At 48.0% G+C, this 22516-nt stretch overlaps 1 protein-coding gene across 2 annotated transcripts in view; it reads right to left on the minus strand.

The window, feature by feature from the left end:
* The window catches only part of HGD (homogentisate 1,2-dioxygenase), a 37897-nt gene that overhangs the window by 11779 nt on the left and 3602 nt on the right, over window positions 1–22516 (minus strand). For both annotated transcript variants that reach the window (XM_084617681.1, XM_084617682.1), the window contains exons 2-7: window positions 18668–18739; window positions 15769–15857; window positions 11758–11863; window positions 2669–2728; window positions 1720–1811; window positions 617–651 (exon numbers count right to left, since the gene is read on the minus strand). In XM_084617681.1, the coding sequence (XP_084473807.1) occupies window positions 617–651; window positions 1720–1811; window positions 2669–2728; window positions 11758–11863; window positions 15769–15857; window positions 18668–18739 (454 nt within the window). The remainder of the gene's footprint in view (window positions 1–616; window positions 652–1719; window positions 1812–2668; window positions 2729–11757; window positions 11864–15768; window positions 15858–18667; window positions 18740–22516) is intronic.

Genomic DNA, 22516 nt, shown 5'->3' on the forward strand with positions numbered 1-22516 from the left:
TGAATGAGTTCAGTCACCAAGTCGTTTCTATTCATCAATCAAGAAAGATACAAACAAATATCAGGGTCACATGCATTTATTTTTGGTGAAATAAAATATTTAAATGTGCATGCATTTCAAGTTCCAATGCAACACTTATTGTTGCAAGTTTGGACACCCCAGCCTGGTGGAACTCAGGAACACAGATCCCCTGTCAAAGACTCACTAGTCTTGGACTGAAGCAAAGCTGTGAGCGGTCTATCAATCCCAGGGTTTATAGTTTCCAGAAAACCTCAAGGACTTTTGTGACATGCCTAATAGGATTCCCACAATAGCATTACAGATGCAGAGCACTAGGAACCGGACACTGACTAGCTAGCCAAGGAATCAGGGTCCTGTTAAAAAAAGAGACTTACAATCCTGGACTGAGAGAGAGAAGCCGAATGTGGTAGGCAACTTAACCGTTACCAAACCACCTAATTTTGGATGGTCCAGGAGTGATGTTTCTCACCGACCACCAGTCCAAACCTTCCCAGCAGGAAGAACGAACCAGGTGTTGGGAGAAACAGAGAGGAAGGCAGATGGCAACAGAGATTAGCAATGATGGGGGGAAATAGAAGTCGCATCAGTAACTCACCAATCAGGAAGTCTCCATCTGAATTGTAAAAGCACCTAAAGAAAAAGGAGCACAGGCACACACATACTACAGGCTGTAATAGGAGGGTCTCTTGAGCAGGTAGAGAGTCAGTGATGCCAACAGAGGCAACCTTGGGAGCCCCATTCACAGGGTTGGTGGAGCCTCAGCACATAGAGGCACGCAGGAGGCAGGATGATCTAATGCACAAAGCGCGGGACTAGGAACTCCTGAGGACTAGTCCTGCCTCTGCTAACGTCCTTCCTCCGTGACCTTGGGCAAATCACTTCCCCACTCTGAGCCTCCATTTCCCCATCTGTAAAATGGAGATTATGATGCTGACTCACCTGACAGAATTGTTGTGAGAAACTGTTAACGTCTGTCAGGTGTGATACTAAGTATTATTGACCTCCAAGGGTGAGCTTGGTCTGTGGGATAAGGATCTATGAACCCTGCAGAAAAGCCCCTCTTATCTCTGCAGCCCCAACCCTTCACCATTCCCACCTCCCTGCTGATCAATGTGCATCCCATCTCTTTGTACGATGTTTACCCAAGGGAGTGCAATCTGTTAGGGTTTTCTATACCACCCATCACCATAGTATCTAAGTACTTTTGTGGAGTGCACGTGAATTTAGGGGATATCTAGGCATTGTTATTTGCAAAATAGTTGCTATGTGGTCTGTGCTCTCAGAGAGCATTTGCAATGAATTACAGATGCTATTGGGATGGTTGCAAACTAACACTAAGGCTGCGTCTACACTACAAACCTTACAGCCGCACCACTACAGCTGTGCCGTTGTAAGGTCTCACGTGTAGCCGCTCTTTGCTGGTGGGCGAGAGCTCTGCCGTCGGCATAGTTAAACCACCCCCAATGAGCAGCGGTAGCTATGTCAGCAGGAGACTGTCTCCCACCAACATTACGCTGTCCACACCAGCACTTTTGTTGGTGAAACTTATGTTGGTCAGGGGTGTGGTTTTTTCACTCCCTTGACTGACAAAAGTTTTGCCAACAAAAATGCTAGTGTAGACAAAGCCTCACACTTGCAAACTAACTTGCAAACTACCAGCCCTGGAAAACCTGGACCTCAAATCTAATAGTCACTGACCTATTAATCATAGAGGTGTTACAGGTGAAGATGTGGATGGCAATCCCATTCCGTGACTTGGGCTCCCCAGCTCCACACAATGTGTGCAAACCCTAGGAGACAAACACACTGAGTTAGAAAGAGCAGCCGGTAGCTGGATGGAGACAAGATCCCTCCATCCCCTTCGATGGGGCTGTGCACCCTGGCTGGACTCCCTCCTTCCTCAGAGATCCCACCTCTGTTGGCTGGGCTCCCTGTCTCTGCGTGACTGTTGTTTGCCGTTGTTTAAAACAACCCTGATCCTTGGAGACCTCTCAAAGCTGAATATGCAGCAGAGCAGCAGGCCAGTGGCTAACAGCGCACAAAGCTTCTCTAAAGCCCAGTAAAGGGGGGGCTTCGAAAACCATGGCAGAAGGCACAGACCCAGCTCAATAGTCACTGGTAGGGAGTGGGGAAAACCCTCTCCCTGAGGAGATGAGCTACCCCGGGTGTCTGTCCTCCTCACAGCATTTGCCAGGGAGCTCGTAAGGGGAATGGGGCTGGACTCAGCTGGAGTGAACTCCTCTGATTATCCCAAGGGAGCAGCGAATCTCTCACTCGGTAGTTCAGGTGTCAGACCCAGCTTGGGAGGGTAGGGAATTCTGGCTTTGAGTGGCCTGGTTGATTTCAGTTAGGGAGCTACGGCTGCAAAAAGCCCTTCCGACTTTTCAGTACCAAAACACTATATGCGAGGCTTGGCTGCTCTTTACCCAGACTCTGTTTATTGCCAGTGTACAGTCTCGTAGTAAGAGCAGGACTCCTGGGTTCTATTCCTAGCCCTGCCTTTGACTCACTGTGTGATCTTGGGCAAGTCAGTGGGCCTCTCTGTGCCTCAGTTTCCCCCTCTGTAAACTGCACATTATTGCTATCTGCTCTACTAAACCCTATAAAGAAGGAAAATGGCCTGGGAGGCTCCAGCTGCTTGACTTACGCTCACAAAGTCCAGCTTTTTTTCAGAGGCTCTGGGGATCTCAAAAGGCTTCCATCTCAGCTGGAATCAAGCAAACACAAAGTGAGGAAGGAAATGCCAGCCATTATAATATGAACAGTGCTAGCTAAAAAGAACAGAGGGGCCTCCATGCCCTCACCCTGCCCTCTGCTGGGTATTTTCGGGGTTTTCTTCTTCGCAGGAGATTTTAAAAATATTATTTTGCAAACCAGTTTTCTGACCTGGGAGCTGCCAAGCTTGAAATTCCTATTTAAAAACTGTCCTTCTCTGTGTTACTAACACCACCTGACATGCAAAGAATTTCAGATTAACTGACTCGTCATCACTGATGCTGTTTGTGTCATTTTGTGCTCTGCTCAGCTTGCGACCATTCACTTGTTGCATGACCCTGGGCTACTCATGTCTGTTCTCTGTGCCTCAGTTTCCCCACCTGTTAGACGGGGGGCTGCGGGCTCAGATAACTGCTGTTGGTAAAGTTGTGGAGTTGCTCACATAAAAGGTGCTTGAGAAGTATATATTATTTGGAATGGCAGTCAATTTCGCTCGCTGTTTCTGCGGCACGAGCCAAGGCTTCTAACACTGCGGAGACAGGTTTCAATTAAATAAAACCTCTACAACAACCATAAAGCTTTGGGCCCCAATTGTGATCTCAGTGACACTGAAGATATAGCTACACTTGAGCTGGGAAGTGTGATTCCCAGCCAGCATAACTGTACCTGAGCCAGCTCTGCTCGAGCTAGCACAGTAAAAATAGCAGTGTAGCTGGGGTATCATGGGTGGTGGCTCAGGGTAGCCACCCCACTACATACCCGCTGAGACTCCTGGGCATGTACTCCAAGTTTACTCCAATGTAAGTGTCTGGGTTTTAATGGAGTTATTCCTGATTAACACTGGTGGATCTGAGGGAAGAGTCAGGCTCTCTGCTGACAGTTCTTTTTAAATCATGTAAATCATTTTGTAACAGTTAAAAATAAACCATAATCTAATTTTTGAGCCTAAATGACTTGTCAGAGTCTCCTTGAAGATTAACCTTAGGAGGAAAAGAAAGTGGCGGTGTGCTGGGCCACGCCAGATGCACCTCTGAGTGAAACAGTGCAGGAGTTCATCACTTATTAATCAGCTGCACACCAGGCTTGGCACTGCTATTGGCAGATAATTGCTCTGTTCTCTGAAGCCATCTGCTTACAAAGAAGTCCTGCAGTTCAAGCCCTGGCATGGGCAGCCAGGTCGGGTCAGCCGGGCAGCTCTTGCTCCTGGCAGAGTCTCCTACTGAACACAGGGAAGTAAGTGTTGTATGTCTTTGTGCTACAGGATATTAATTTTTTTTAAAAGGTAATCAAATGGATCAAGAAAGTATAAATGAAAAAGATTTGAGTGAAATAATTATGAATTGCCTTTCTCTTGTACTAAATAAGTCTGATACTTTTTAAGTGGCAGGGGCAGTTTAAAGAGAGTGTGGATAGACTGATATACAGGGGAGAAAGGATGGTCTAGTGTTTAAAACACAGAGCTCAAAGTTAGAAGGTCCAGGTTCACAGGCTGCCTGTCTAACCTTAAGCAACCCACTACCTAGCTCTGTGCCTTTGTTCCCTCATCCATGAAATGAGGATGATAATTATCTGCTTTACAAAAGGGGTAGGGCTTATCTCATTAATACTTTGAGATCCAGTGACAGAAGGGGTTGGATAAGAGCAAAGGGTTATTTATTATTAATAATAGTCATAATAACAATAGATACGATACACAAGCAAGGCAGAGTGAGCTAACAGACCAAACTGGCAAGGGATCAACACACAATGCAACAGCTGACTGAGGGTGGGAGCTATGAGTGATACAATAGCCCAGGCCACTGGATACAATGCTCTTCCTTGGGAGCATCTGGATGAACCGTCTGCATGTTTGTTGCCATGCAGCAATGTCCCAAGGGGCTCTCCACACAAAGAGACTTTGGCTGCTCAAAAAAGGGGGCCTCTGGGGGAGGAGATATTTAGATGTCAGAGAGGGAGAGATTTCTGAAGGAGCTACCAGTTTAGGTCAGGGTGTTAAACATATGGTCTGCAGACCAGATGTGGCCCTCGTGATGTATTCCTATGACCAGCATGAAACAATTAGGTTATGGACACTCTAAACTTTCATTTTTTAAAATATAGAAGTGGCTAGGTCTCATTGCTTCAGCAATAACCTCCTAAATGTGAACCTAGTGTAAATGCAAAGTGATGACATGTCTGCCTGAGTCTGCAGACAGCCTGGAGCAATGACTCAGAGGTGTGAACTTCCCTGTCCCCTATTCATCTCATTGGGAGTGACAATTCTAAAGGGCAATGATGATACTTCAGTGGCAACAGTGTGACAACTTCAAGTGTCCACGGCTGATCAGTTTAAGCTCTTGATGGCTGGGAACTGACAGTCACTGCAGGCAAGGGAATGCAGACGGAAGAACAGAGAAGAGACACAAAACAGAGGAGAGGGGGAGAAAGAGAGATGGGAAAGGGAAAGAACAAAAGGCAGAAATATAGGTGGCTTAAAGGAGAGCAGATTTTCTCACTGAGTGATACTGAATGTGACAAGTTACTGAGTAAATAATAATGTTTAGCTCCCACCTAAAGGCTGTATTCTCCCCTTGATATCGGTGCAAACCTCCACTGAAATTAGTGGGAGGTCCACCTTGGAACGAGGGGAGTAGAACATCCTGAAATTATAGCCCAGCCTATGGACCATAATGAAACACAGAATTCAGCTCCCTCCTCCAAAGGAGTTTGACACCCTGTGCTAGATGTTAGGCTACCGCCTGGCTTTGAGTTGTATTCAAACAACTGGGTGATTCTTTGTTATGTCTGGGTTTTATTGTGTTGGGTCCTGATCCAAAGCTCATGAAAGTCAAGGGAAAACCTTCCATTGACTTCAATGGACTTTGGATCAGGTCCTTAGATGACTCACTGTGGGCTCCTTATAAATGGATAAATATATAAATAAAAGAGATTCCACAGAAAACTGAAGTGAACTGTGCAAGCCCTGGGGCCAAACCTAAGATCAATTGTACTGGCAGGCTGTGAGCACCCAGACAAACAACACCCTGGCCTTGTGGTGTCTATGACCAATAGATTCTGGCAACTAACTCACTGATCATGGCTATATTCCCAGCTCAGATATCGGAGCCTGAGAAAGCAAAGGAATGGTGGCACCTATTGGTCTCTGACTCCCAGTACCCAAAGGCCCTTGGTACAGTTAGCTGGAGTGCTTCCAGAGGTACTTAGGTACTAAAGTGATGGGTAAGAACATAAGAACAGCCATACTGGGTCAGACCAAAGGTCCATCCAGCCCAGTATCCTGTCTACTGACTGTGGCCAATGCCAGGTGCCCTAGAGGGAGTGAACCTAACAGGTAATGATCTAGTGATCTCTCTCCTGCCATCTATCTCCACCCTCTGACAAACAGAAGCTGGGGACACCATTCCTTACCCATCCTGGCTAATAGCCATTAATGGACTTAACCTCCATGAATTTATCCAGTTCTCTTTTAAACCCTGTTATAGTCCTAGCCTTCACAACCTCCTCAGGCAAGGAGTTCCACAGGTTGACTATATGCTGTGTGAAGAAGAACTTCCTTTTATTTGTTTAAAACCTGCTGCCCATTCATTTCATTTGGTGCCCCCTAGTTCTTATATTATGGGAACAAGTAAATAACTTTTCCTTATTCACTTTCTCCACACCACTCTGATTTTATATACTTCTATCACAGGGGTGTGCAAACTATGGTCCGCGGGTCGGATCCGGCCCCTCAGGGCTTTGGATCCGGCCCGCGGAATTGCCCCATGTGGTGCCGCAGGCCCCGCGCTGCTCTCAGAAGCGGCCAGCATCCTGTCCCTGGGGTCCCGGGATGGGCGGGGGCAGAGGGCTCCAGGCGTTGCCCTTGCCTCCAGGCACCGCCTCCCACAGCTCCTATTGGCTGGGAATGGGGAACCACGGCCAATGGGAGCTTCGGGGAAAGTACCTGGAGGCATGGCAAGGGCAGCGCACGGAGCCCTGTGCCACCCCCGTCCCCCAGGGGCCACGCAGGGTTGTGGTGCCGGCCACTTCCCAGACTGGTGCGGCATTGGGCCAGAGCAGGCATGCAGGGAGCCTGTCCTGGCCCCAATGTGCGCCGCTGCCACCCCAGAGCACCCCACTTTAGGTAAGCGGCACCGGGCGGGAGCCTGCACCCTGAACCCCTCCTGCACCCCACCCCCCAACTCTCTGCCCTAAGCCCCTTGCCTGCACCTTGCACCCCTCCTGCATCCCAACTCCCTGCTCTGAGCCCCCTGCTGCGTCCTGCACCCCCATGCATCTGAACCCCCTGCCCTGAGCCCCCTGCCGCACCCCACGCCCCTCCTGCACCCCAACTCCCTGCCCTGAGCCCCGTCACACCCTGCACCCCTCCTGCCCCCCAACGTCCTGCCCTGGGCTCCCTCCCCCAGTCCGCACCCCTCCTGAACCCCTGCCGAGCCCCCTCCTGCACTCTGCACCCCTCCTGCACCCCAACCCCCTTCCCTGAGCCCTCTCATGCACCCCACACCCCTCCTCTGCCCCAATCCCTTGCCCTGAGCCTGTTCCTGCACACCATACCCTCTCCCACACCCCACACTCCCTCCCGCACACCAACTCCCTGCCCCGGCCTTGCAAACAATTTCCTCACCGAGATATGGCCCTCGGCCCAAAAAGTTTGCCCACCCCTGCTCTATCATATCCCCCCTTAGTCTCCTCTTTTCCAAGCTGAAAAGTCCTAGCCTCTTTAATCTCTCCTTATATGGGACCCGTTCCTAACCCCTAATCATTTTAGTTGCCCTTTTCTGAACCTTTTCTAATGCCAGTATATCTTTTTTGAGATGAGGGGACCACATCTGTAGGCAGTATTCAGGATGTGGGCATACCATGGATTTATATAAGGGAAATAAGATATTCTCTGTCTTATTCTCTATCCCTTTTTATATGATTCCTAACATCCGGTTTGCTTTTTTGACTGCAGCTGCACACTGCTTGGACATCTTCAGAGAACTATCAATGATGACTCCAAGATCTTTCTCCCAATTAGTTGTACCTAAATTAGCCCCCATCATATTGTATGTATAGTTGGGGTTATTTTTTCCAATGTGCATTACTTTACGTTTATCCACATGAAATCTCATTTGCCATTTTGTTGCCCAGTCACTTAGTTTTGTGAGATTTTTTTTGAAGTTCTTCACGGTCTGCTTTGATCTTAACTATCTTGAGCAGTTTAGTATAATCTGCAAACTTTGCCACCTCACTGTTTACCCCTTTCTTCAGACCATTTATGAATAAGTAGAATAGGATTGGTCCTAGGACTGACCCTTGGGGAACACCACTAGTTACCCCTCTCCATTCTGAAAATTTACCATTTATTCCTACCCTTTGTTCCCGGTCTTTTAACCGGTTCTCAATCCATGAAAAGATTTTCCCTCTTATCCCATGACAACTTAATTTACGTAAGAGCCTTTGGTGAGGGACCTTGTCAAAGGCTTTCTGGAAATCTAAGTACACTATGTCCACTGGATCCCCCTTGTCCCACATGTCTGTTGACCCCCTCAAAGAACTCTAATAGATTAGTAAGACATGATCTCCCTTTACAGAAACCATGTTGACTTTTGCGCAACAATATATGTTCTTCTAGGTGTCTGACCATTTTATTCTTTACTATTGTTTGAACTAATTTGCCCGGTACTGACGTTAGACTTACCGGTCTGTAATTGCCAGGGTCACCTTTAGAGCCCTTCTTAAATATTAGCGTTACATTAACTATCTTCCAGTCATTAAGTACAGAAGCTGATTTAAAGGACAAGTTACAAACCATAGTTAATAGTTCCGCAATTTCACATTTGAGTTATTTCAGAACTCTTGGGTAAATGCCATCTGGTTCCGGTGACTTGTTACTGTTAAGTTTCTCAATTAATTCCAAAACCTCCTCTAGCGACACTTCAATCTGTGACAATTCCTCAGATTTGTGATTTACAAAAGACGGCTCAGGTTTGGGAATTTCCCTAACATCCTCAGCCGTGAAGACTGAAGCAAAGAATTCATTTAGTTTCTATCGTCTTTAAGTGCTCCTTTTGCATCTTGATTGTCCAGGGGGCCCACTGGTTGTTTAGCAAGCTTCCTGCTTCTGACGTACTTAAAAAACATTTTGTTATTATCTTTTGAGTTTTTGGCTAGCTGTTCTTCAAACTCCTTTTTGGCTTTTCTTATTACATTTTTACATTGAATTTGGCAGTGTTTATGCTCCTTTCTATTTACCTCACTAGGATTTGACTTCCACTTTTTAAAAGATGCCTATTTATCTCTCACTGCTTCTTTTACATGGTTGTTAAGCCATGGTGGCTCTTGTTTAGTTCTTTTACTGTGTTTTTTAATTTGGGGTATACATTTAAGTTGAGCCTCTATTATGGTGTTTTTGAAAAGTGTCCATGCAGCTTGCAGGGATTTCACTCAAGTCACTGTACCTTTAAATTTCTGTTTAATTTCACTATGGGTGCTATAGAAAACACCATAGTGATAGCAAGACATTCTCCTTGTCAGAGAAACTGAATCTCCTCTCGTTCTCCTATGATGTCGTTGAAAAATGGTTCCTCCCTCTGAGCTCTAGGAAATTATCCTCCTAGATTTGATTATGGTGGCTTTAAGGGGATGGCAGTTTTGTCACTCTTCCTTCAGGGAACCAATGTAATGTAAATAAATAGCTCCAGATACTTCTGGGATGGGTACCATAGAGATACCTATAATAATAAATAATCATCAACTTAAGTTCTGTTTGTGAAAGGGGATCAGGGATGGATGAGGCTATAATAGAAACCATCAAAACATCAGCTAGGAAGGAGCGTCAGACAAAGACACACGAATATGATCCTGTCACAGTAACTGGAAAACATATTTCAGCACAACTGGGAGAATATTGAGATAAATAATGGGGCCACCGGATGGCTGGAAATTAGCTAATGATGATGCATCAAGGATAAAACCTGAGAGAAGCTAGAGCCAATAAATACAAGAACACAGAGAGGGAAGGATGGCATGAGGAATGAGGCAGATTAGCAAAACTAAATGCTGTGTGGCTGATGGGGAGAGGAAATCATGATTAAAGATGATGGCAAGGCCATAAAAGAGGAGGACAAATGCAATCCCTCTGCATGACTCTCTAGAACAAAACCTGATTTCCAAGGAGGGCTGAGGAGAAACACACGGAAAGGGAGTAACATCTCCAAAAACAAGCGGAGGGAATGCTTGTGGGGACTATCTGCTCCTCTGCCTGCTGGGTGGGAGTCAGACGACCTTTGGACTGGGAAAACTGAGAAGCAGTACTGGGTTTACAATGGCACCAGCAGCACCATGGGACCAGACCCACGTTCAAAAGGGGCCCCGGCCTGGCCCACTCCACTTGCACTGCGCCCTGAGCTGCTGGCTCCTCTCTACCCCCTGCCCCTTCCCCCACACACTGCTAGCTCTTCTCACTGGCCTGCTGGCTGAGGGTTCCTCTCCACCCCCATCACTGGCCAGCCGCTGACGGCCTGAAGAGCCCTCAATCTCTGCTGCTCCGGGCCAGTGACCATCCCCTTTGGGCTCCCCAGGGGTGGGGCTCGCCTCTCTCTACTGCTCTGCAGAAGTGGTGGGCTGGGGAAGTCGGTGGCTGCCCTCCCCCACCCGCTCCTGCAATCAGGCAGGCAGGGCTGGGTGGGGCCCCGGGAGATGGAGCCACTCCTGAGCTTCAGCTGTCCTGCTCCCTAGTACTGTGCTGGGAGGGGGGATCCCTGCTCTGCACTGGGGAGTGGGTCTCTGGGGGGGCCTGCGGGGAGTAGGGCTGCCAACCCTCCAGGATTGGCCTGTAGTCTCCAGGAATTAAAGATTATGTCATGTGATTAAATCTCCAGGATCACATCCAACCAAGATTGGCAACCCTAGTGGGGAGTGAGGGGCTGTGATGGGCAAGGGCGCCGGGCAGTGGTAGGTGTGTATGTTTTGGGTGCTAGGCAATGGGGGGGGTCTGCTGGGTGGGCGCTGGGTGATGGGGGAAGTCTGTGTGTGTTGGGGTGCTAGGAAGTGGGGGTTCTGTGTGGGGTGCTGGGCAGTTGTAGTGGAGGAGTCAGTGGGGGGGCACTGGGCATAATAAGTCTGGGGGGTGCAGGCCATAGAGAATTGGGGGGACTGTGTGGCGCAGCATGAGCCTATCCTTGAGGGAAAGGGGCACGCTGGCAGCACAGGGCCTGGTGGGCCAGTGTGCATCTGGCAACTGCTGGTTTGTAAACCGTGCTCTTGGACGGGGCTGGGCAGAGCGGGGCTGCCCCTGCCATGCCATGCCCCACTGCCTCTGGCTGGCCCTTCACTCCAGGGACTGACCTCCCCGTGCCATGCTCCATTGGCCCCATGGGGGCCCACAAATATGTTTGGCACCGGACCCGCAAAAGGTTAATCCGGCCCTGCTGAGAAGGTGGCAAGACCAGGCACCAGCAGCAGAGGTGGCAAGCATGGGACTGTGGCTTGGGGAAAGCCTGGAGAGAGCACTGCCCAAATTCGGTGATTACAAGGGCTGTGCTAATTACCAGCCAAGAGACCAAGGGTAGCACCCAATTTGCTAACATGTATGTGAAGAAGCACGCTCTAGTGGTTGAAGCACAGGGCTGGGAGTCAGGATTCTTGGGCCCTAGTCACAGGGACTCACTGTGTGACTGACTGGTCAAGTCACTTAACTGCTTGGTGCCTTAGCTTCCCTATCTATAAAATGGGGATACGAATATTTACTCTTCTGCCTGGGGTGTTGGGAGGATTGAGTACTGTTTGTAGAGCGCATGGAGATCTTTGGATGGAAGAGACTAAGGAAGAGCAGCTATCTGTTGTTATTAGTATTGTCAGAATCAAAATGTGTCTTTGGGATTTTAATAAGACACATTTGTCTTTATTTCAGTGCTGGATTCATGCTAATAAACATTTTAAAAGTGCAGTTCCCATTGTGCCTTAGGCATGGTGGGGCTGCAATGAACACAGTCATAGAGTTTCCATATACTGATGTTCCCTCTCTTCAGATCTGGTTACCTGGTTGGGGTCAGCTTCCGCTTCATCCCAGTTGTGTGTCAGGTGGCCCTGATCCATGGGTTTAAAGGGCTTGTGACAGACAGAGGGTAGAATTCTATACAGCCAGCTACAGAGAGAGAAAACATCAGTGAGACCAAGCCCAGATGCTCCAAATAGCTGTTTCTGTGCTCTTGACAAGCACCTATGAAATTTTCAATGAGATCAAGTGGACCTCTAGTGTGTTAATTCTCCAATCAATCCTCACAGTTATATAGATCCCAAAGTACTTTATGGGCCATAATTACACACAGACATATGAATATGGATAACCTCTCCCATGGAAATGCAGCCACATCTGGGGTTGAACTCAGCAGCTGTTTAACAGCACACAGCAACAGTACACAATAGTGGAGAGCAGGCATTAAAGAACATAGTATCTAACTAAAGGTGTCTCTTCACTGCCCAGTGAACGGGGACGACTAGCACCAGGGTTAGCCTAGCCTGGATGTGAGAAGCCACCCTGCAAAGCCCTATCCCTGTTACTGTGTCCTCACTGTTTCTCCTCTTGCTTGTGTGTGTCTGGGGGCATAGCCCACGGTTCTGTGTACTGAGATGCTCTGGAATTGTTTCCTAGTCCATTCTGTCAATTGCAGGAAATCTTGTCTATACCTCCTGGGGAACTGTGGGAGGTACTGGAGGACTATTAACACTTGAGTAATTTAGCCTAGGTCCTGGGTTGTAGCCAGAGTGAAAGCAAAGCATGGGTTCTAATCCTCCCCCACCCACTCCAGTTGGGTCAGCTAGCCTGGTCTTACAGTACCTACAAACCCAGGTCAGAGAGTTTCTGTGTGGATGGGAGGGAGGTTGGCCTACAACTCAGGTAAGAGCCCGTGTTGACTGTGCAGTGAAGACACATCCTGAAACTACAGGGGAGTTATAGGCAGGCGGAAGATAATTCCTAGAGTCTGCATTTGGCCATGTTACTGGAAGTAAGATCGTACTCCTGAAAATAGAGCCACGGGATGGTTAGTGAGCACAGGTAGTCAGGGCCTAGGTTTCTTGAAAGATGACCACCACCTAGTACCACACTGGTTTACCTATCACTAAAGCTGTGATTTAGTCACGGAGGTCATGGATTCCGTGACTTCCGTGACCTCCGTGACTTCAGGCAGCCTTGGCTGGGAGCTGCAGGGTCCCCTGCCGCCACAGGTTGCAGGCAGACCACTTGCAGCTCCCGGCTACCGCGGGCAGTAGAAGGGACCCCCACCATGAACTGTTCCTGCAGGTGGCAGGGGGGACTCCCACTGCTCCTGGCCGCCACTGGCAGCAGGGTGATCTCCACAGCTCCCACTGTCACGGGAGGCAGGGGGGAACCCCAATAGTCCCCGCCACCGCAGGCGACAGGGGGGACCCGCACAGCTCTCTGCCTCCGCAGGCGGCAGTGAGGACCGGCAGGGCTCCCAGCTGCTGTGGGCGGCGGGGGGAACCCCTGCTGCTCCATGCCGCCCCGGGAGCCCTGAAGCTCTCTGCCTCCCTGGGCAGCAGAAGGGATCCCCGGAGCTCCCGGTCTCTGTGGCGGCAGGGGGAACCCCTGGAGTTTGGAGCCCCCAGAGGAGGGGGACCCTGGAGTTCCCAACCCACCCACAGCTGTCCAGGCTCCTCATTTTATCATGGATGTTTTTAGTAAAAGCCAGGGACAGGTCACGGCTTCCGTGAATTTTTCGTTATTGCCCAGGACTTTTACTAAAAATATCCGTGACAAAATCTTAGCCGTACCTATCACTTACTCTTTCATCAACAGCAGTTCCCGAATCCATGTGGGTTTTCTCCAGAGATCTCTATCCAAGCACTAGCCAGACATGTCCCTGCCTAGTTTATGAAACCTAATGAGATCCCAGCCCAAAGCTGCAGGCTTTGCTGCACAGGATGTAACTGATTTACTTTCCCCAGAGCCTTTGTCTTGTAGCAGAATCAACTTGTGCTCCAGAAACTGTTTGGGTCACCGGCCTCGGGCAATGCATCATTTGCCACCATGTGGAGCAGAAACAGCAACACCTCATATGGAAGGCAGCACATCTGTGACCCACACACTTCCGGGTGTGGTGTTCTGTCCCATTTAGTGGCATTGAGACCACTTGGAGAGAGAGTTAAATGAGCCTGCTCTGCAGCCGTAGCTAACAGCCAGGTGGCTTTTCGCTCCTGCGGTAGAGGCTCATGCACTGAGCTCCAGAGGTCCCAGGTTCAATGATGACCGGGGTCTGTTGATGTTAGACATCCAAAGCAGGGCAGGTGCAACATGCTCTGCGATCCAGCCTGTTCAGCTCAGCCCAGCATTCCCTGAAGAAGATATTTAACTAGTGCTGCCACTTCCCCTTTAGAAACACAGTCTTGGCTGGGTAGCGATGAAAGGGTTAACACACACACCTGCTCCCCTGAGGTAACCGGGCTTTAGAGGGTAAATGCAGCATGGGAATTTCAGTGCAAACCCAATTAACCAAACTCCAGGAAACCAAAGGGTGATATTCTGTCTCCTGAGATTGTTTTGCCTTCTAATGTCTCTCTTCAAGCACAGCCCCTCTCAAGCTGGCAATCCTGAAAAACCACTTGGCCTGCTCTGTACTGCACTACGGGGTCAGGAGCTCAGAGCACGCCCATTCAGCTAGAGAGAGGCTCAAGAGCCACATCTGAGTTTGCATTTTGAACACTTCAGAGGGAGTCAGGCCTGGGCTTTGAGTTCCAGCCTAGCCCCGCTTTCTGCCACTGGCCTCCCTTCTTATGAAGCCCTGATATAACCCAAGGCCCTGAACCTTTGGATAAATGGATCTGCACTCTACTTCCTTTCTGTCCGCTATGCCAGTTCCTGAGCCTCCCTTCCTCTCTACACCTGGTGCCTGAGCTAGCATGCACACAGAAAATGGGCTAAGCCAGGAGATGGGCTTTGAACCAGGCCGGTGGCCAGAGATATTCAGGAAGGCAACAAACAGGGATGCCACAGCCTCTCTCCCTTGTTAAGGTTGCTCACTGCAGTTTGGGTGGGGGAAGGAGCTCTTCCTTGGGAGATGGAAAATTTCCATCAAGGACATTTACTTGCAGAAACAATGAGTCATCCCTTTTTCCACGTACCCTGAGAGATGGCACCAGCCTTGAGAGCAGAGCACTGCTAGGCAGCTCAGATGATGCATCTGCCTTTCATTTGATGGAACAATGGAGGCGACAGAAAGCCTCTGTTGGAGCAGTGACATGATAAACCAATCTCTTGAAATCAGACAATGGCCTGAACTTCAGGACTTTTTCTTCAAAGCAGCAACTCACTGTTTCCAGCATCTGATGAGAATTCTTTGTGGTAAATTGCATGCTGGTGCCAGGTGCCAGTTTGACAGCCCACAGACCGACGCCTCTGCTTATCCACAGATCAAATACAGCCTGGTGGCGGCAGCGGGAGCTTCCCCCACACCAGCCACTGCCAGTAAGCCTCAACCCTGACCCACAGGGATGTTCTCTAGGATGAGAGGAAAATTCAAGTCCCATAGCCCATCTTCTGACACTGCCAACAAGGAGCCATTCTGAGGGTGTGTTTTTGTGATAGCCACTAGCAACTGGACTGAGACCCTCACCTCATATCCCAGAGCTCTCAGATCCTCCTCTCAGAGAAACTATCCCTCCCTCTTCACCCACAGATCCCATTCCATGAGACCTTCCTCTTCCTCACCAGCTCATCCTCATCAGTCTCCCCTGAGACCTTTTGTCCCTTTCTCCAGATCCTACTGAAACCTTCCCTCTTCCCTTCACTATTTGATCTGCACCCCACCCCACTCCCAGCATGGCCTTCCCATCCCCCATAAACGATCCACCTCCTACTTCACTCCACTGAGATTTTTCCTCTTCCTTCCAAACAGTTCCCCCCTCCCAGCATGCAGTGGAGTTGTTTACAAGCTCAGGAAACACTGAATATGTACAGTCAGATCTCACCACCAGCCTTGCTGCCTGCATGCAGCAATACATCATGGCTGTCCCAGGGCAGTATCATGGTACCTTCTCTTATTGGTGGACCTGGGGCAGGTGAAGGCAGAGCCCGAGAGCTGTTCTGCATACAGACCGTATGGGCAGACCTGAGGGTTATTCTAAACCAAAAGAGAAAATGATGGAAACAGGTTAAAGACGACTGTACAAGTATTAGCATTAGTCTCATCAGCACAAAGAAAATTCCCAATTCCTCTAGGTGGTCTGGAGCCTGGTCCACTCACTCAGAATGGTACGGACTTTGTCAATGGCCTCACCCTCTGCTCACTGATAACAGGATTAACCAGTGAGGATATTTGCATGGTGCCTCCATCTCTCATGAGGTTAGAGATACAGTGGGTATCAGCCAGCCTCTGAGATCAATTTCCCTATACACTGGAGCTCTAAGGAATCAACAGAAGTGGCTAGAGTATACACCAAGTTCTAGAGCAACCACTAAGGAGCAACACTTATGGAGGCTGTCGAAGGAAAGGGGAATTATCAATAAAGCAACCAAAACATCAATCGGGTTATCAAGCACATTGTTTTATCATCAAGATGTTTGGAGGGGCTGATCAGGATCCCACAACTGGGATTTCCTGTCCCATGCTTTATGTTTACCTGGCTCTTGGTAAGAAAGCTGCACTGTCTGCAGAGTGCTGGTAAAGGCCCCTGGCCCATAGCCCTAAGGAAGCTGCAGCAAATGTATGTAAGTGTACAATCACTGCACAGTGAATGAATATTTTCCTCCATCACTGCCCTGATTCTCCTAACTATACTACCCCTCAACTAGGGAATGGGTCCATACAGTGGACATTAAAAATGGGACGGTGCCTCCAGATGCTAATGGAGTTAGCTCCCCCTGGTGGCTCCAGATGCTAATGGGGTTAGCTCCCCCTGGTGGCTCCAGATGCTAATGGGGTTAGCTCCCCCTGGTGGCTTTTGTGGAATTTTTTGAATTTGTGCAGGGTTTCAGAACAATCAGCTCAGTGATTCAGCAGGGTGCAAACTCCCCCACTTCGCTCTGCCTTTCCCTTGGTTCTGGCTGCTGTAGAGTGAAACAATTCCTATGAGTATATAGGTGAAATATTTGTTCTTCAAGGAAAGGGGCTAAAGGTTTTCATCTAATTAGACTGACATCTCTTTGTTGTGAACTTAGTGTGAAACAAAGGCGCCCAGATAAATGCCCTAGTGGAACAGACAAATAGTCCATCTCATTTGGTATCTCCAGCTACCTGCTGTACCAGATCAGACCTATAGTCCACCTGCAGTTAGCCTGGTATCCTGCCACCCTGCTGTACCAAAACAGACCTGTGGTCCACGCAGTCTCCCATTCTCCCCTAACAGCATCCAGTGTCAGGTGTGTGAGAGTAAAATGTAAAACCTTCATAATGCACCTAGTTCTTCAATCCTTAAACCTCACCTTGTGAGTATGGCAGGCTCTGAAGCGGGGGGATCAACAGCCCCCATAGTATTTATCTTAGCTTGCATCACTACAGATGCCTGCCTTATAAATACTGCAGAGGGGACCTTTGGGACCTGGTATTTTTTACTCATTCTCAAATCTTGTATTAACTGTTTTGACACTGTGTATTGTCTGGGGCAACCAAACTTTGCCCAGCTGAGGGTGCTGCATAGGCAACCAGGAGTCTGAGGGCTGCATCTAATTTGCATAAACTAGTGCAGGTTGCAGTTGCCCTCATTTTGAATAGAGCAGTCCTTGGAGATTACAGGTCCCAGCATGTAATGAGCATGCGAGGCATCAGGATGGAGCACTGCATAGTGAGACCTACAGTTATGTAGGCTGCATTGTGGAGGTGAGTGGGCCTCTTGACTGCATTTAACCCATCCGTGACTTGTGTTTAATTGTCTACAGTATACACTCCTGGCAAAAAACAATAGTATTAGAAGTCCTCAAAAGTCAGGAAATGCCAGAGCTGTGGTTCGCTATACAAACTTAACTCTTCCCTCATATGCATACAGTTTATGCTCCAGGGCCTAATTCTCCACATCTTTGCACCTTGTGCATTTACACCTTTACAGAGTGCAGAGCAGGGTGTAAAATGCTGCCATCCTGCTGCAGGTGGGTTTTATGCCCACTCTGCCCAAGTATAAGCACTTATACAACATGCAAGATGGTGGAGAATCAGGCTTAGTGGATTTACTTTGGTGTAAATGAAACCAGATCTGGATCCATAGACTTTAATTCTCTGATGACTTGCTTTTATTTCTCTAAGTTGGATAGTAAGAGTGAGGCCTGCAGACCTTCATTTAAACAACAAGGATAACATAATTTTTTAAAAATCTAATATATTTGGAAATAAATTATTCTATTTTATTCACTTTTAACATCTTTGTAATGAGCCTGTCATCTCATGACACGCTAATTATTCCCTGCCCCCATCCCTAGAAAGGAGACACAGCCCTATCATGGACTCATTGCTCAGTCTAATCAAAATCAGTTTTGAGTGAAACACTTCTCCTCTGTAGGGCTATTTCTCTCCCAGATTTCAAGCTTCTATCCCAATCCACATCAGAGCTAGAGCTGAGAGAAAAAGTCACATGAATTTTTTTTTTAAAATGAGGAAAATGTTCATTCCCCCCGCCCTTCATTCTCAAACGTAGTTGAACTATTTTCATTCCAACTTCCTCCCCAAAAAAATCACTCTGGGACAGAGACCAGGCCTGGAAATTTCAGCCCCAAAGGTGAAAACTTTGGAAAGTTATGAATGACTGAAAATAGGAAGTTTGACTGGAAACCCTGAACTATGACTTTTACGAATGCACAGTTCGAATGCTGCAAAAAGGAGGCTCCTGGACGTTTCTGTAGTGGCAGGCTTGAGATTCATAGTTGCATCTTGAGACTCAAAATAGCAGAGGAACAGGTGCTCACACTACTCCTTGCTATTAAAAAAAATTAATAAATCAGTACCTGTCTTTCTGGTAAAGCTCCAGGGCAGCGTGGATCTTCAGAGACACATTCATTACCAAATCCTGGCATGTACTATGAAATAACAACACAAACATACACTCACTCCTAAATGTTTAAAAATAAACAGATGTGCTTTTTCCAAATTCTTTGGGTACAGTTTGACTTTGCCAAGTGATCTATTTCGGTTTGGTTATTTCAGAGGACTGACTTTGCAATATGTGAACGAGGGTTTAGCTATCTTCATCAACCCACAATGATCTTGGCAGACATAGCCAGGGTTCCTTTTCAGTCTAATCTGTCTGCACATGTGAATGCACCCCGATACGGCACTTTTTAGATATGCAAAATAACAGCACGCCCGGGTGCAGGAATAATAATACCTTTGGGTAGCCCCTTCCACACAAGGAAATCAAAGCACTTCACTGACATTATGGAGGAGAGCTAGCTCCACCAGAGTTAATGTTGAGACAAGGTTACTCTGTCAAAGGTGATTTTTCTAAGTGCTTGTATGCCCATGCTGTCTTATAAACTGGTGACTTACTGGGCTCCAGGACATGGTTAGTAAAGCAAATCTGAAGTCATTTGGGTAGTGGGGGGTCTGACATACAGTGCCCCCCGTTAAAGGACCTGGCAGTAATTTTGTGTGTGCACATGCGCACACACACCTGGAGCTCAAACTATGTCACTGATATGCACCAAACTGATATCGTCTGACTGGGTTTGAGCTCAGTTAATGTCCAGCACCCACTGCCATGTTAGACGAGCAATATTTTAAAAGTTTTATCTTGTTTTCTAAGCTGATGTGCACACAGGGGATCCACACTAGAGAAAGTGATCTGCACATCCTCATAGGCCTGTTCTGCCTGCATGGGCTCCAGAGCAGGGGGCAGAGTTTTCAGTCCTGGGTTCTCCTCAGGCATACAGCTCCTGCCTGTTGCAAGCGCAGGGGGGAAGAGAGCTGGGCTCCTCACAGCCCTTACTCCTACCCAGTGGGCTAACCCCAGTTTCAAACCATGATAAACTGCACTCTTGCAAGTCACCATTCACACCAGTGCAGAAAGTGTACTTTAGGGTTTGACTAGGGTAGCAGGTGAATGATTGACAGGCACATGGGCTGGGTTTAAACAGCAAGCTGCAAGTTTGTTAATTATACCTTGGGGAGAGGGAGCTACTTTGCCCACCCCAGCTCTCAGGTACCAGGCATTTAATTGGCTCAGGTGTGGATTACAGAGCTTTGGTCACAAACCAAGCAATTCAGTTCAGCTGTGCAATCTCTTTCCCCCACTCCACATAAGGGGGGGGGGGGTGTAGAGGGAAGCTCAGTCTGCAAAGACTTCAGTTTCCTTTCCCCTCCCCCGTGAGCACAAGGTCCATCTGCACAATCCTGGATCCCATTTACCTCTGGGAACCGGCCTTTTTAGTTTTTACTGGCACTGGACACCAGCTACTAGGAATATCAGCAATTAGCTGTAGCCCCCACCTTGCTACACATTTGTTTGGACTTCTCTCACTCCCTGTCGTCAAGTCACACTACCTCTCCCGCTACAGGTGGTAAGGGAATATTTGAACCAGTACATATACATCAGTGCATCTTACAACAGTGGCTGAACACCCCCTGTAGACAAGGCCTCAGGTTTCTTGATATTGGGTCAGGCAGCTGACATTTGGGGTTGGAAGGATTAAAAATGTCTCAAACAATCCTCTCACCTGCATCCTGTGACACTTAAAGCATCTGGCTTGCAAAGAGTGTGTGTGTATGTGTTCTCCAGAGATTTATTTGTGACATTTCTAGGGGTCCCAAGTGGAAAACCACTCAAGACAGTAAACACTATGTCCTAACACCGTGTAGTCAGCAAATGATAATGCAAACTACAGAAAAATTCATAGGGGGTGGATGTGGAAATACTCAACACTTAAGAGTAGGGGTTAGATGGGCTTATCAGTGCATTCAACTAGCTGTCACAATAATCTCAATCTGCGCTGAAACTGGCAGAGACAGCAATTCTCGTGATATGATCACAGAACTCACGATATCCAATGATTTTTAAAAGCTGCTCATGATCTTGGGATGATCAAGATAAACCTCAGGAAATGTTGCCATTAATCAAAAATTGCCACTCTCCACTATTGTCAGGAGGCAGGAAGGGAACCTGAGGGAAACAAATGAATATGACAGGACAGGGGGCATCTCTGTGGAATGGTAGAGGGAGCACCCTGCCACAGCTACTGCAGCTCAGGGGGCAGGTATATGGCATAGGGAAGGGGCCATGAAGCTCCCAATGGCATTATGTGCAGGGAGGCACAGATCACCTTAATCCAACCCTGCTGGCTCTAAAGATGCAAACAGTTGGGAACCCGTGGTTTATAGGAAGAAAGTTCCCTGTTCCTCCTGCAGATGAATAAATCACTGGGACTCTGGTCTCCATGTGTTTCCGCAAGCAGTGCTGCAAGATGCATATTGATATGCAAAACAGCAGGTCACCAGAGGCAGTCCTGGCAAATGTATTGTAATGGAGCTTCCCTCCCCCCACCCCGCCCCCGAAACAGAACTGCAGCAAGATCTGATGGGACTGCAGCAATTCCAGAATTAAACCAGCCCTACTCACTGCATTCACCTTTATCAAAGATGCAAACATGGTGGGTTTCAGAGTAGCAGCCGTGTTAGTCTGTATCCACAAAAAGAAAAGGAGTACTTGTGGCACTTTAGAGACTAACAAATTTATTAGAGCATGAGCTTTCGTGGGCTACAGCTTACTTCATGGTGGGGTAAGGATATGTGTGATGGGGAGGGAGGAATGCACCTTATTCTTCCAGGGCCAGGGTGGGCCAGGCCTGATGCAACGTCAGCTCCACAGTGAGGAGAGGTTTCAGAGTAGCAGCCGTATTAGTCTATATTCGCAAAAAGAAAAGGAGGACTTGTGGCACCTTACAGACTAACCAATTTATTTGAGCATAAGCTTTCGTGAGCTACATCCGATGAAGTGAACTGTAGCTCACAAAAGCTTATGCTCAAATAAATTGGTTAGTCTGTAAGGTGCCACAAGTACTCCTTTTCTTTTAGTGAGGGGAGGGTTAATGCAAAAAGCCTGCTGTATATGGAAGAGATACCATGTGATTATGTGTAGAATATTATATGAGCCTGTAAAATGTTCTGAACTAAAACTGATGGGGGGGGGGTGGGATAGTTTGTGGTTCTCAGAGACATGATTAGCTCGTGGGTCTGCTAATCTAGCTAGAAAAATCCTCAGACGCATAATGTCCACAGTGCAGCAACATATGGCGAAAAGAGATGAGCTCATTGTTCAGCTCTCTGCTGTGTGAAATTTTTATTACAATAGACTCCATCAGCTCCCTCAAATCTAAAAAGCTTTAAACCCTCTCAGGTAACCCAATCTATCAGCTGGACAGAATCCCAGCTGCACCCAAATTAGGATACCCTAAAAAAATCTATTCATTCCTGTTTTCTGTGAAATGAAATATCAAAAGCAGCTCATGACTGAATCTGCTCTGAGTCCACAATCTGCTGCACTGCATCTAACACAGCCGAGAGCATGGGACTGACTTGAGAGCGCTGGGATGCAGGCAGATTTCGGACAGGCTGAGCTACTGTCTGTTCCCCTCATGCTTTACGCAGTCAGTGGGTAGCTGCAGAGGCATTAGTCATCCCCTATCAATACACAGAGCCCAGAGATTCCAGGGTGGGGGTTGCAGGTTTTATAGGATTCAGTCGAGTCAGGGAGGAGTTGATGTTTAGAGACCTGTCATACAAGCACTGTCAGAGCCCTGCTCAAGCTTCCCCATCTCAGCTGCAGTGTACTGGCAGAAGTGAGGGAAGCTGCTGCTGTGGCA

The sequence above is a fragment of the Lepidochelys olivacea genome (assembly GCF_965140295.1).
Source record: "Lepidochelys olivacea isolate rLepOli2 genome assembly, chromosome: 1".
Taxonomy (NCBI): domain Eukaryota; kingdom Metazoa; phylum Chordata; order Testudines; family Cheloniidae; genus Lepidochelys; species Lepidochelys olivacea.